The sequence below is a fragment of the Diachasma alloeum genome, unplaced genomic scaffold (assembly GCF_001412515.2).
Source record: "Diachasma alloeum isolate Michigan unplaced genomic scaffold, Dall2.0 Dall_scaffold_00941, whole genome shotgun sequence".
Lineage (NCBI taxonomy): Eukaryota > Metazoa > Arthropoda > Insecta > Hymenoptera > Braconidae > Diachasma > Diachasma alloeum.
In genome coordinates this window covers 49889-65793 of record NW_021681058.1, presented here as the reverse complement: position 1 = coordinate 65793, position 15905 = coordinate 49889, and the positions used below count along the sequence as shown (strand labels likewise).

The following is a 15905-nucleotide window of genomic DNA, read 5'->3' as shown; positions in this document are numbered from 1 at the left end:
TTCAAATCCTCCCTAAATTACCTCCAGAAGGTTGTCCACTGCACTCTGATTGGGCAAAATCCGATTAGGAAAAATAATCCGACAAATACTCCTCGAGCTTCAAAAAAATCTTTTGCAGAAAAATCCCTTGACACCCTCATTTGTTAACAACGAAGCTATCGGGAAATACCCGATAATTTTGAAGTCCTTGGACTATTACTACTGTTACTGATACCGATACTTTGAAAAATTATTTATTTAATTATTTGACATATTTTTTAAGTGTATAATAAACATTATCTAAAGACTTCATCAAGATTTTCAATGAAAATTGGAAAGTGCTAGAAGAAAAAAATACAATCCACTTTTAAAAAATCCAGTGTAACGATTTCTGAAGCCTCTATTCCGCTTATCAAGTAACGTAATATTATGTCTGTGTATATTTTTTTATGTACTGTAATTTATTTAACAATTGAAAAAATTAAATACTGTTCTGTACTATAAAAAAATGCATACATGTATAGTATATATATTATATTTTATACATTATATCATACTATATTATATATTATATATTATATATGATACAATATATAATATATAATATAGTATACAGCACATAATACACCCCTAAAAATTAATAAGAACGTAAGAAGCAAAAGAGAAACGAAGAAGAAGATGAAGAGGATTCTAATGATTCCGAATAAATTATTCAACAATTAAATTCTCATTCTGAAAAAGTTTGTTGAAACCATTCATTTTTTCTGCATTATTATTATCGAGATCAAAATTAATGAAAGTGAGAAACGGTAAGGTTTTACTATTCTGGCACCCATGGAAAACAATATGCGCGCGAAGCGCGCGCCCTGTTCTAGTAAGTTAAAAATAAAACGTTGCCTGACTCCTACCATGGCTCAAAACACATGTTTTAACAGTGAGAGTTGATAAAACAGAAAATGAAAAAATCATCTACAAGTACTCAAAGGTGGCAGATTACGAAACATTTTGGTACTTGATACGTTGAAATCGGCTGATCAGAACTTGGGTTATATGAAATAAAAAAAATAGAAACCACGAGAAAAATTACATCTTTAAAAGACGGTCTAGTGAAAAATTTTGAAAAAAATGCACCTTTCGATAGTTTTTCAAGTCCTGTGAAAATTCCCGTCCACACCAGTGCATGGGGCTCCTCACTGACTCGGTCATACACCTGGGTGAAAAAAGACGATCCGTTTTGCTGCATTAATTTGCAAGATGCTGTGTGAACGTAAATTTGGTGAAAATGATTCACAGAAGGGGAGAACTTGCAATGAGCCATACAAAAGACGTGTATGCTTGTGTAGGTTCATCGCCGAATATCCATGTCCATATCACCATTATTTACTCTTGCAAAAACTTTTTATTGGCTTTATCAACAATAGACTTGCAACCCCGGTGTGAATCCACACTCTCGCATTCAATCAGTGTTGTTCTAATGCTGAGATTAATGTTTAAATCATAAACAATCTAAAATCATACCACTATGTATTTGCATAGTAAAAGAAAAATTAACTTCAGGTGAAATCAAAACTACTCATATTGTTGCGTATTCCTCTTTGTCGTCCCGACAACTTTTCACGAGAAAGACGGATACGCAACAATATGAATAGTTTATTAATTTTGCAACGTTTTTCATTTTTTATAGAATACCGTCCACGTGTAAAAGTTTAGATGTGTTTCTTTGTTTGCGATGATATGAATTGAAGTTCTGTTAGATATGCGGTTAATTCCGAACTACTGACAAATTCATTAGTATAAAGGAGTGGCTATTAATACAAGAATATGCAAAATCAAACAGGGTACAATAAAATTTTCCTTCACATCCATTAAATTTCAGGGGGACTTTCCCATTTGAATAGCTTTGAATTGACGATTATTTTCGTCTCGCACATATATCCGCAACCAGTGTGCACACACTCTTATCCCGGTGTTGGGACTGGGTAAGATAGGGATCTCCGGCGCGTTGCGAGAGACTCGAGCCTGCAGGCCTTTTCTTATTGAGTCAGTCGTCAGTCAGTCAGTTACTTAGCCACTGCTACGGTCTTCGCAACTGCTCTACGTTTAATCTGTTAGGAATTTCTATCATCAGTACGGAAACATACTCCATCAAAAAAAAATGAATAAATAAATAAATAAATAAAAACAGATATTGTGCGAATAATTCGATTTGATTAATTGATTAAGAACTCTTTATTCGGTCGATTGAGTTGAAGAGATAATAAGATAAAAAGTAATTTAAGGAATCCGTAAAATTTTGAATTTCACGGTTGTTACACGGGGAGTGTTGAACGGTATACCGTAAGGGAAGGCCATTGAGTTGGACTGGAAAGCATCATCCTGGTTCCGCCGCGAAAGACAAGCACCTGCTAACGACGATGCCGTGGGCCTCGTCCATCCTATTTACTGCTTTCCTCCTCCAAATTGGCCAGGTTATTACTAGGCATCATCGATCAGGGAATGCACATAAACCAGAGGGGGATATATCACTGTGGATTGATCGACAGCAAATTAAAATGTTTAGTGGTAAGTTGTAATAATTAATTCGCAATCAATTTTTTGCACAGCAATTGTGCAAATCAAAGCATTATGGAAACGATTTTTTTTTACTAGTAGGAGAGTGAAATATCTTTCAAAATAATAAGCTGTCGATTCAGATTCCATTTACGATTCATTTCCGAAGACTAATTTTTTTTCCTCAATAACTGTCATTGAATGCTTGATAAGGTTTTTGGAATGGTTCCAAAGTTTTGCAATCTTAATAGTTTTGTGTACTTTTGGAGTGGTAGTTCGTATTGCAATGTGAATTTTTGGTTTCTTAATCATTCTTTTTTTATCCAACGGAAGTGTTGACGATCATAATCTTCATTAATCACATAGTAGAATCAAATCTTTCATCTACTGTCAATTCTTCCGTTTTCTCGGTGTCTTTTGTGGGAAAAAATCGATCTTTTTCGTAAGAGAAAAATTTATTTCTACTCTATATTTTCTTCGGAGTTCAATAGGTTTTTATATAAAATAATTTTTTCGAATACTAGATAAATTCTCCAATTAGTGTCGATCATCATGGACATAATTTTCCATAACACAAGCAGAGGTGTGAGCCTATCCGACAGAAGGCATGTGACCGGCACTTTTTCCATTATTAGTCTTTTTTTTTATTTCTACCAATTCCATTGGTAATAAGCTTCCGACTGGATTCGTAACAATTTCCAATCCTTGTAACAGGCATTCAATCGTAACCACATCCTCCAGAGTGTCTACAGGGAGACATTTAACCTTTTAATGAAATTGATTTATACAAAAAGTAAATATCTCGGAAACTGCTCGCCCGACTGCATTTATCCAAAATACCAACCTTCAATATTGTACGAGCTATAATCATGCTATCTTCATTTTTGCTTCCGAATGGAAGCCTTGTATTTGAGCCGTTTTTCGATTTTCAAAGTTTGATAGCAAATGGTCTAGAATGTTATGAAACGTGAAGAAATGATGTTTTTAGGGTCATCTCTGTATGTATGTGTGTGATGATTAAGTTTCACTTTAGGTGCAGTTTTAGCCCGATCAGTCTTGAAGCTCCTAAGATATAACAGTTTCTTTAAATTTCGTTTTTCCTTAATATCTCAAAATCTACTTCGCAGATTTCCTTTTTTTTCAAAATACTCGTCCCGATAGCCTCTATCTAAATCAATCAAAATATATGTACCCGTTCAGACAAAATTGCAAGATATTGCCGTTTTTCCCTCTTTTCATGAAAAATCTTGTTTACACGATAACTTGTGGATGGGCGCAATGGGCCGAACGGTTCTTAAGATATTCAATATTTTGTGTAAATATATTTCTGCGAATATCTCATGAACTACTGGACAGATTTCAATTTTTTTTAATTTCAAAATACTCGTTGCAGTGACCACTATCGAAATCCATCAAAATATGTATACCCGCCCATATAAAGATTCAAAGATATTCCCGTTTTTCTGGTTTCTTTTTCAGTCTTGTATACACGATAACTTGAGAAAAAATGAGGATAGCAAGTTGAAATTTGGTATGATTATAGCTCTCATAATATTAAAGCTTCATATTTTGGATGGGCGTAATCAGTTGAGTGATTTTGGAGATATTCATTATCGGTGTGAGCGTTATCACTTTTTGTTTATGAATTTTCACTTTCATACTGAGGTTGGTTAATGAAACAATTGATTCTCTCAAACTTTTTATTTTATTCCTCGAATTTTTGAAGATTTAATTTCAACAATATCAATTTTTCATTTAATTTTTATAATTTTAGACGAAAAAAAATTAGGTTTACAATTGTCATTACATTTTGAAATTCCCGTATGGAATTCCATACGGGAATATGTAGCAGAAAAACATTGAATTCTATTTCCACGATTTTCTAACTTCAAATAATGAGTTATTTATCAATGAAGTTCGAAAATTATGGTAGAGGTTACTAAAATACAACAATAAACCAACACCTATGAGCGATTATGAGCGGAATTGATACGGATCCATTCGGAAGCTTACTGCCAATGGAATTGGTAGAAATAAAAGAAAGAGAAAGACTAATAATACAAAAAGTAACAGTCCCATGCCTTCTGTCGAATAGGCTCGAACCTCTTCTTGTTTGTCAAGTTATCGTGCGTACAAGAAGGAAAAAATTGAAAAAAAAAACAAAAAACGGCAACACCTCAAAAATTTTGTATGAATGGGTATAGAGGTTTTGATTGATTTAGATAAAGGCCTCCAATACGAGTATTTTGAACAAACATTGAAATCGGTTCAGTAGTTTTTGAGATATTCAAAAAAAAAATGAAATTTAAACAAGTTGTTATATCTCAGGATCTACTGAACCGATCGAGCTGAAACAACGCGCTAAAGCTGAGCTCAATCATAGCTGCAATTAGGCCAAATTTCAGATTTTGCTTCCGAATGGAAGCATTGTATTCGTCAAATCTGAAATTTTCATTTTTTTCTGTGTCAGAATGACTAATTTTGGGCTCAGGAGTTCAAATACGCAGTTTTTCTATCATATCCGTATGTATGTATGTGAGCTTTCTTTTAAAAAATTTAGTTTTTCGACGATCATTCAAAAAATAATCGTTGGAATCGTTTCAATTATGGCTTAAAAAGATTCGTTTCAATAGTATCGTAATCGAGTTCGTAGATAGTGGCGATCGCATCATTTGTTTTTAAATTATAGCCTTAAATTGTATATTGTGTTACTAGTGCGTAAAATCCCACGTTTTTACACGCACGTGTAACATTTAACGTGTCTTATTTTTTGCGGTACCTGCCGAATTCACTGTTCGGAATGGTGGCGGGGATAATGTTAACGCACACTAAACCGTTTCGAAAAGTGCGCTTTTGAGATAGGTATCACAAAAAAACATTTAATGAATGTTTAATCATGGTTTAATCGAGGTTTAATCAGGGTTTAGTCGGAGCTTCGTCAAGGCTTCGGCGGGATTTAGTCGTTGTTTATTCAAGGTTTAGTCGCGGTTGAATCAAGATTTAGTCGAAGGATAATCGTAGCTTAAGAAGGGTGTAACCAAGGTCTTGTCAAGGTTTAATCAATGTTCAGAGGAGGTTTGAACCAACGTTGCTTCTAAATGGAACCCATGTATTCGTCAAATCTGAAATTTTCGATTTGCAATTTTTGTGTCAAGATGATTACTTTTGGACACAGGAGTTCGGCTATGATGTTTTTAAATCATGTCCGTATGCATGTGAGCTTTTTTATCAAATTTAGTTTTTCGACGATTACTCAAAACACAATCGTTGAAATCTTTTCAATTGTGGTTTAAAATATTCGTTTGAATGTTATCTTGATCGAGTTCGAATTTGGAGATGATTGCTTTATTCGTTCCTGAAATATTCAATTTTAAGTGTTCCTTAAGTGTCACCATGCAAGGTCAACATCAACTCACGTTAACTCAAGGTTAACCTAGGCCCATCCAGAGTCAAGCCAACATTGACCCAAGTTCAACCTTGATCTTAATCTTTCTAAGCTCTAAGCAATGGAATGGACCCCTTGTTTATCTACAAAATCCAAGTTGTGACATACATACATACAGACATTACCCTAAAAGCATCATTTCTTCAGGTTTCATAACATTCTAGACCATTTGCAATCAAAATTAGAAAATCAAAAAATCGATCAAATACAAGGCGTCCATTTGGGAGCAAAACAACTTGAATCCATTTATTAAGACTGTTATTGTTCAGAACTGCATTTCCACATTGATTGAGCTTTCAAACGTATCAAATCTATCGCAATGTAAAATTGATCTTGAATTTATTTTGAGTAAGTGCTCCTTCTCTACTGATCAAAATCATCAAACTTCAATGATACGTTGATGTTAAATGATTTCTTTTTCTATGTATACTCTCAACATCAATCCTATGTAGCAATTTTAATAATCAGGAGAATTTGCCCATGGTCATTATGATCATCATCCATTAACAACCCCATAACACTATCCTATCCGGTAAGCAATACTATGTTTCGTTTAAATCTTCATCTTATTTTTTTCATAAGCTAATCCCGAAAATGAGCACATAAATACTACATAGATTCAATTATTGAACTTTCTTCTGTCTGCTGATAACGAATTGGTAGATCGCAATCGAATAATCGCCATTTCGATTAACCGATTGTCAATTCCGGAAAATTATCTCAAATCAAAAGAGAGCATTCCAGAAGCAGAAAGATAAAACAAGGGGTTTTATCTAAATTTCCTTATTGAAGGAAAAATTAATAAATTTTTTTTGTTTCAGGATTAGAGATGGAGATTTATGCAATAAGCGAGGGGAGAGTGCTATCGTATTTACTCGATCCAGAATTCGAGATTAAACTTCCAATAATACCTAGTGAGGTTTCTTATGTAAACTTGACATGGAAGTCTGGCGTTAAGAGGTATACCTACAATTTCTATCAACTGCAATCGCTAGATGAATCAATTCTGAAAACTCCGTCGATTACGATTAAATCGAAGGGTCGAGTGCCAAGAAAACCAAAAGGTAAACAATTTTTCATCTTTTAATGGATATTTACGTGAAACTACAGGTATAGAGAAACATTGCACAGAAAAATATGCACGGAAATATGCGTGGCAAACTTTCCACATATCTTCAATGGAGAACGTTTAATGTCCATAGTTATCTTATGGCCGATTACGCAAAAATCGTAATTTCTAGGAAGACGAATTTTTTCCATATCGAAAATGCTGACCAAGTGCAGTCTGACACATATTAGGGGTATTTATAGATAGCTAAAACTTTCTAAACAGTCATTTAACATGAGAAGTTATGCACTTGTTGTCTCAATAAAATTGTTATTTTCACTTTTTTTTTCAGTTGAATCGAGTAATTCATCCTCTTTTTGTTGTATAACGAATAGAATTCTTTCAATTTTTACGGGAAAGAATGAAAATAGCAGTAACGGAAATCGGGGCTCAATGGGGTACCTAAAATACTTACCAGAACCGCAATAACTATTTTCACGCTTCGTCTGAAACCAGATACATGAAATTTTCAGACTTGAAGCAATCATTACCATTTTAGAAGACTTCGTGTAAATTATTTGAGGGGACACCAGCCACAATCGTGGAAACATCTAGTTCATATTTCCACCTTCGAAACACGGTCATAAAAGGAAAATTTATGAACACAATTCTGAGTTAGCTTATCTACTTCTAATCCTCAATGGATGATGATCATATGAGTTAATTAATTTTGAGTGATATTTTTTCCGCTCAGTTTTGATAATTTCCATTTACACAGGAATTCCAGTGGAAACTCCAAAGTTACAAGTTTAATATTGAATTGAGAATATGCCGCGGTAATGACATTTAGCATCTAACAAGGAACACTAGGTAGGTGTCCGCCCCCGATTTTGATGAAACTTGAATATGTTATAGAGAACTCAAAACTAAGTGCCACGTATTTTTTTTTATCGGCCCATACGCGAGTTTAGGGGGTGAAACTGCCCTCTAAGGTTGACCATCTCCCGGGGTATTCCTTTAATTGCGCACATAGGGAGAATATTTAGACAAATTTTTTGAAATATAACAGAAAGCTCATGGAAACTGATTAAGATAGAATTTTTTTTTTTTTTATTCCGGCCCTTTCTGCCCTCTGATTGGCTAATCGGCCCTATCCAACCCTATGCATGCGGCTGTGGATTCTACACTGCACCGCATTCGCACTCCTATAGAACATAGAAGTAGCATGGGAAACCACAAAAAACCCATGCCGGTACAGGCGGTCACTATATTAGCGACCTCCCGCTCGCCGGAGCCTCCGGTTGAAAAACTCGGTTCCACGGGGAATCGAACTCACAACCTTTCGCACACTAGGCTCGCACCTAGCCGCTTCGGCCATCGACGTCGGTTTAAGATAGAAATTGAAATCATCTCCGAGGGGTGGAATTTCAGAGGTAAACTACCCCCGTGAAAAAACATTTATTCAATAAAAAAAAATATATATCGCTCCGAATTTCATGAAACCAATTTCATTTGAAAGTGCATAAAAAAACACAAAATACCTTTTTTGCATTCTTTTTTAAATTGCAATGTAAAGGCAAAAGAAGATCAATTTCTTGGAATTGGCAACGTAGCATAAATGTAGCAGTACATTCCAAACACTGACAATAATGTTTGTTTTTACCGGTTCTAGGTAAATTCATCCCAATCAACTCATCCCACGACAAATTCATCCCAGAAAATCCCATCCCACGGCAGATTCATCTCACAAATCAAAAGAAAAGCGAACGACGTATTATAATAAAACGAATTTCGAAGAATGTGTATGTCAACTTTTTATTCACAAAAAAACGGTCCCAACTCAAGACATACATCATGATAATAATACAAAAATATGCAAAAAACAGATCAATCGTGAACATTGTGAAAAAAACCATTAAATAAATAACACAAATTCGTCGATGAACATTTACATATTATCTAATAAAAAGTCAACTCTCACATCAACGAAACTGGGAAATGACAGTACCCCGTTCACTTACAACGAATTCTAAAGGCATGTTGTCCACTTTCAATGCTCTATCATATATAGATTTAAACAAATCACGAAACGTCTGCGTCGTTAAATGCTTCACGCTCGACTTGTTCGATAGTCACGCACGATATGATTTAACAATAAAGTAACGTAATTCCCAAGAAATAATCGATTCGAACCGAAATAATATTAGAGCGCTGGACATTGAACGTCAACACAGCGAATTTAATGAGTCCCAGACACAGCAATACACAAATAGAGAAAATGGGATGAAATGGTACCGGGATATATTTACCTGGGATGAAATCGATTTGGAACGAAATTGTAATGGGATGAAAATTTTTGGGACGAAATTGCAGGAGGATGAATTTGTGGGATGAATCGTCCTGGGACGAATTAACTGGATACCGTTTTTACCCCTCCTAGTAATTATCAACTCAAATAATCCAAAGGTAGTCACCTTCCAAACATTATTGTCAGTGTTTGGNACCGGGCCTGATTTTTCAGCTTAATTTTTGGTACAGTCAATATGCAGAATGAATCATATTAAGGATCGTAATGGGTACAGAAATGGTATTCATCAAAAAAATGTTGCAGACCTGAGCAAATNCGCTGTAATGAAACATTGATACCGAAATGCAATGATTATAATAATCACTGGATGATGGCATTTAGAATAGAAATTACCAGTCTTATTGAAGGTCAGATAATTCAGTTTTTTGACATATGACGTTTTTATTAACTTCCCGACCCGAAGGGAGAAAGTTATTGTAATGACCCCGAAAATCGAATGTGGAAATTTAAGCATTTCTCCACGTTTCATGACCTTTGGAACCACTTCTGACCCTTTTCAGGTACCTGTCTGTATGTGTGGATGTGTGTCTGTGACAAAAATTTTGTGCCACGATTCCTCCTGAACAAACGATGCGATTTGACTTTTTTTTTTTAATCGCTGTATTTTCATGTGACTTGAACCTGATTAGATTATGGAGACGATCGTCTCAGCGTTTCTCCAGTTTTTTCCAAAAAACATTTGGAAAAAAGTCGAAAATTAGCGTTTTTTTGTAAACGAGACCATTTCTCCGTGCATAACGATGCGATTTCAAGTTTTTTTTGTTAGAAACGATGAATCTTGATATAACGCACAAATCATGGAATACTGGAAGACATTTAATCAGCAGTTCACTAGCTTTTTTCGAAATCGATATACATTCAAGAAACAATTTTACTTTTCTGATAAATTACATCTTTTCTCGATGCGGAATACGGCGATGTGTGTGCATGGGAGTGTGTGTGAGTGCGAGCACGTGCACGGATTTTCTTGTCTTCTATGGGTATTTCCTCGGAGAAATGTGAGAAAAAGATTGAATAAATACATAATAAAAAAATTAATGAAAGAAAAAACAAATGGTCGGGAAGTTATTGGTGCGACCCGTAATGGGTCATCCAATTCCACCAACCCCTACCGGTCATACCCTAAAGAGGGAGCGCGCGAAGCGCGACCGGGCCTGATTTTTCAGCTTAATTTTTGGTACAGTCAATATGCAGAATGAATCATATTAAGGATCGTAATGGGTACAGAAATGGTATTCATCAAAAAAATGTTGCAGACCTGAGCAAATGGAACAGCCTTCAATATCACAGTGTGGATGAGACGATTGTCCAAATGCAAAATCGACAGGATTTTCAAATTCATCAGGTTTTTTAACAATATAACCACTTTGAAACCAAGCGTAACGAAATAAATTTTGATACCTTGGTGATGATAATTGCTTATGGACTAAAGGCTGTAACTTTATTATATTATTCCTCAAGTGTAAATTAAGATCATAGTCAAGGAGGACAACAGTATCCGAAAAAGGACGGACATAATTTTTCCATATTCTGAAACCATATACATCAAGGGGTTGAATTCTTCCAGTTGTACCCTTTGGTATCAACATAGTTAAGAATTGTTTATTTGGAGTTGCTTCTTGTACCGCTTGAGTAGAGTGCCCGCTCCACGAATCTATCAACAGTAGATTTCTAGGTCCCACATTCGAAAAAAATACTTCCTTCAACCAGGTTTTAGAATGCTCCAAAGAATCAAGTACTTTTTAATAATACCAATTGTTGTATTGAAAATATCATAGGCTCTTATGTCTTGAATATCATCTCACGTGAAGTAAGTTTCCCCGATTTTGAAGCCGTGACGAAAACATTGAATGGTCGAAAAAGATTGTGTTCCACCATTGCGCCAAAAGTTCCGGAAGGTTTTTTCAAAAGCAGAAAGAGAGGTGATAGTAATTTACCATCAACAGAAATGGTGGGTTGTATCGTGTAACTTTGTGTTGTTGAGGTTACCGATTGTACTATACACGCCACTTGTTTCGCGCCTTCCTAAGCTAAAGTACGCCCCGAATGAATTTCTAATTGAAAACCACTTTGATCAGAATTATAGATGTTTTCTGGGCCATAGGTAGCAAAATAAGGCTGAACTTCCTAGAGAAATTCGTCTGATTGTTTTTGTAAAGCTTCTCGAGTCTCCAATGTTTTCCGCGTAACGAATTTATTAATCTTTCGGGATGTAATACGGTGTGCCTTCTTGGAATAATGCAACCACCAGGGCGAAGCCTTGAAACGAACGTCTTTGAATCTGATTTCTTTCTGGGCTTGCAAAGCCCACCTTTGTACATCAGTATCGTGAACGATTAATCCTGCATCAATAACATTCTTCATATTTTTCAATGTGTACTCCGAAATACGTTTCAACTTCTCCATATATGTCCCTCCTTTATTTATTTGGTGCGCCCAGCGTCGTAACTGCCGACTCGATTTCACCTTTTTAAATCGATGTACAACCGTTTTTACAGAAAGGTTTTTCTTTGTTTTTGCACTTCTTCAGAACTCAACTGATCTCTTTTTATAGTCGAAATCTACAGGTTCCTCATCCTCCGGACAACTTTCAGATGATTCTTTGGTATGTGGTTGAAATTCTTCATCCTCGACCGCCATCATTTCCATATATTTATAGGGCTCTTGAAAATCTAGAGATGTTTCTTCAATCATTTCAACGCCATTGTATTCCTCCATGGATTGAATTAATATCCTTTAAAAGGTGTCCGCTAATTCGCGTTCCTCATTGTTCACAGGCGTTACAACAAGATTGAGAACTTTAAATGTTGTCATGAGAAGTCTGGTAACGTTCATTGGATTAACTTTCATTATGAAACGGGCACAGAAACACGATACCCACGGAGACTGTTTTCGTTGATGGACACTTGTAAACTGATTGTGATTGTGTTTGCATGAGGAATTAAAACGTAAAACACCGATATTGTAAGCCGTGCATATTTATCACCGTGATGTTATTTTTAAACAAGACCGATGACATTCGGATAGATATTTTTATAACTCTGGCATACTGTTCTGATGTGGATTTGAATTATCGCGACAATGTCATTATCATACGTCCTCATTAAAATCTTTTCAAAAACAATATAAACATCAGGGTCGTAAGATCATCTCATTTGAAAGTTATTTTCAATTCATTCCATTCTACACCACTGGCCAAATTTTTTCCAGGAAACATCCAAAAGAGACAGCGCGTGTTTTTTTCATGCTTTTTCAAATCGGAATGATTCCATAAAACTTCGGGCAATAATTTTTTCATGGGGAAACTGATTCTTCGCGGGGGTAGTTTGACATGGGGAATGATGAAACTTTTTTTCATCATTCCCCATGAGCTTTTTTTTATACTGCAAAAAATGTCAAAGTCGGCCAATTCCAGGAAATTGATCTTCTTTTGCCTTTGAATTACAATTTAAAAAAGAATGCGAAAAAAGATATTTTGTATTTTTTTATGCACTTTCAAATGAAATTGGTTTCATGAAATTCGGAGCGATATATATATTTTTTATTGAATAAATGACTTTTCGCGGGGGTAGTTTACCCCCGAAATTTCACCCCTCGGACATGATTTCAATTTCTCTCTTAATCATTTTCCATGAGCTTCCTGTTATATTGCAAAAAATTTGTCTAAATATTCTCCCTATGTGCGTAATTGAAGAAATACCCCGGGAGGTGGTCAACTTCAGAGGGCAGTTTCACCCCCTAAACCCGCGTATGGGCCGATAAAAAAAAACGTGGCACTTAGTTTTGAGTCCTCTATAACATATTCAAGTTTCATCAAACTCGGGGGCGGACACCTACCTAATGTTCCTTGTAAGTCTCACAATCCCAAGCTGACTAATTATTTCCATTTTTTTCTCAACGTTTCAGTATCAGTGGTACTGCGAACTATTCGATCTATTTGCATGCAGATAATGCAAGGAAACTTCGAGAATTTTTTCTGTTCATTTTTACCAATTTCATTAAGCTACCAAATGGAAGTTTTTCATCCAAATATATATATACATGGGGGAAAAACATTTATTTGGTAACTTAATATATACTAACTTGAAACTCAAGATATTCAAAAATTGTTACTTTCATCACACTGTGTGTAGACTGACACTTTACGCTCCGTGTGCGCAAAATCACACTACACACGCGTAGTGATAAAAAATAGGGTCCGATACTTGTGGAAGGAGTGTTTTTTGGCCCGTGGAAAGGTAGCACTATAGTACACCACCCACACGTCACAACCCACTTTTCATCAGACCGTCCGTACAACGGCATTTTACGTGCAAGTTTGAGGACTGGCCAACCACACAAGTAAAAAAAACCATGGCCCTATAGTCATCAACGATATTTTTCTTTTTAGGGAGTTGCATTTTTAACAGTTTGGGGAAATGTCAATGCTAATCCTAGGACAAGAAAACGTAAAGTACAGTACGGTAAAACAACTTCGTGCGAAGCTGAGGACTACAATCATACATATCAAAAAAGTTTTGTGATAAAGTTCATTTTTATCATTGCTGCTACTATCACCTCGTGCCGACAACTACCTTTTCGTTTACTCGTAAACGAAAAGTACACAGTAAAAAATCGAGAATGAATTTCGACTCTGAGTCCAGGGTTGCCAGATCTTGGCGATTTATAGCCAAAACCTGGAAAATTTTTAATGGGGTGACGTCACGATCTGGTGACACTGTCTGAGTCCACACCAAATGGAGTGAAAATAAGTCCACACCGTGTTTCGGTGTGAATGTACGGAGTTAATTCATTTCGGAGTGAAATACAACGAGTGGAGTGAAAATTGACCCTGCCATGGTGTCCAAATGAACATATTAATCAACACAGTTCGCCGTGAAAAATGACAATTGGCTCCGTACCAAAATTTGATTCCGGGCGAGAGAGTGTTACTTTAACACCGAAATTGAGTTAATTTAACTCCTCGCACCAGAGACAGTAACACCGAATTTTTTTTTACTGTGTAAATGAAAAGTATTTTCATTTACTTGTAAACGAAAAAGGCACAGTTCGGCCATTCACTGAACGTAACATCACTGTAAAAATAGTATATTTCCATATGAGTGCGAAATAGTATATTATGTCATCAGGCGATAAAAGTATTATCTGGCGAATATGGCTTTATAATTCGAGCCGAAGGCGAGGATTATAATCACATTCGCCAGATAATACTTTTTTGTCACACCTGCACGTTTGAACGCACATTATGTAGTCAGCTGTCGGGGCTACAATCTAGCCCGAATTCCCTTGGGAGTTTCTTGTTATGGTCATCTGCGCATATGCCTGCGCATAACAACACGCTCGTTCACCACCAGCCGCAATTTTTGGGTACTAAAAATTATCTAGAGGTGCCAGATCTGTCGAAATGAAAAATTTGAATTTTTACCCGGGGCCAAAGTGTCAGATCTTGGATTTTTCCCGGGGCAAAGTGGACTTCCGCCAAAACAGAATTTTTTCGTCAAGTGAATGTTGATTGCGTATTTATTGGCCCCTCTAATCCTAATAAAACCCTCAGAGGGCTCAGAAATGTAGAAATGAAATTAGTATATTGTGCCCCTAGGGAGTAAAAGTATTTTCTGACGAATGTGATTATAACGTCAGAATTCGTCAGAAAATACTTTTGTGTCGTTAGACTGTTATGTCCGGAGATGTTGTCAGCGTCGGAGGACAACTTTCATATTTTAATTTTAATACTCTCGAAACATAAACTAAGAATTATCAATAAAAGAATAATCTGAAGGATTATCTTTCATCTCTTTTAGTTTTTATTATGAGGACGACGCTATGCAGTCCTTTTCAGGCGTAAAAATAAATTGAAGTTTTATTTAGAATCAAAAGATTGATTCAATTTATTATATATATTTAATCGGCTTCAAAGTTCTAACCAATTAAGTATTTAGATGTTTACACGTTTTCAGATTTAGAAGGTTATAATTGTATCNAGAGGTGCCAGATCTGTCGAAATGAAAAATTTGAATTTTTACCCGGGGCCAAAGTGTCAGATCTTGGATTTTTCCCGGGGCAAAGTGGACTTCCGCCAAAACAGAATTTTTTCGTCAAGTGAATGTTGATTGCGTATTTATTGGCCCCTCTAATCCTAATAAAACCCTCAGAGGGCTCAGAAATGTAGAAATGAAATTAGTATATTGTGCCCCTAGGGAGTAAAAGTATTTTCTGACGAATGTGATTATAACGTCAGAATTCGTCAGAAAATACTTTTGTGTCGTTAGACTGTTATGTCCGGAGATGTTGTCAGCGTCGGAGGACAACTTTCATATTTTAATTTTAATACTCTCGAAACATAAACTAAGAATTATCAATAAAAGAATAATCTGAAGGATTATCTTTCATCTCTTTTAGTTTTTATTATGAGGACGACGCTATGCAGTCCTTTTCAGGCGTAAAAATAAATTGAAGTTTTATTTAGAATCAAAAGATTGATTCAATTTATTATATATATTTAATCGGCTTCAAAG

General features: G+C 35.6%; 1 protein-coding gene across 2 annotated transcripts in view; it reads left to right on the top strand.

The window, feature by feature from the left end:
* Positions 1-2009: 2009 nt before the first annotated feature.
* LOC114841587 (protein shifted) overlaps positions 2010-15905 on the top strand; it is a gene marked incomplete at its 3' end in the record, with an annotated part of 45409 nt that continues 31513 nt past the window's right edge. For both annotated transcript variants that reach the window (XM_029126627.1, XM_029126626.1), the window contains 2 exon segments: positions 2010-2541; positions 6796-7038. In XM_029126627.1, coding sequence (XP_028982460.1) covers positions 2394-2541; positions 6796-7038 — 391 coding nt within the window.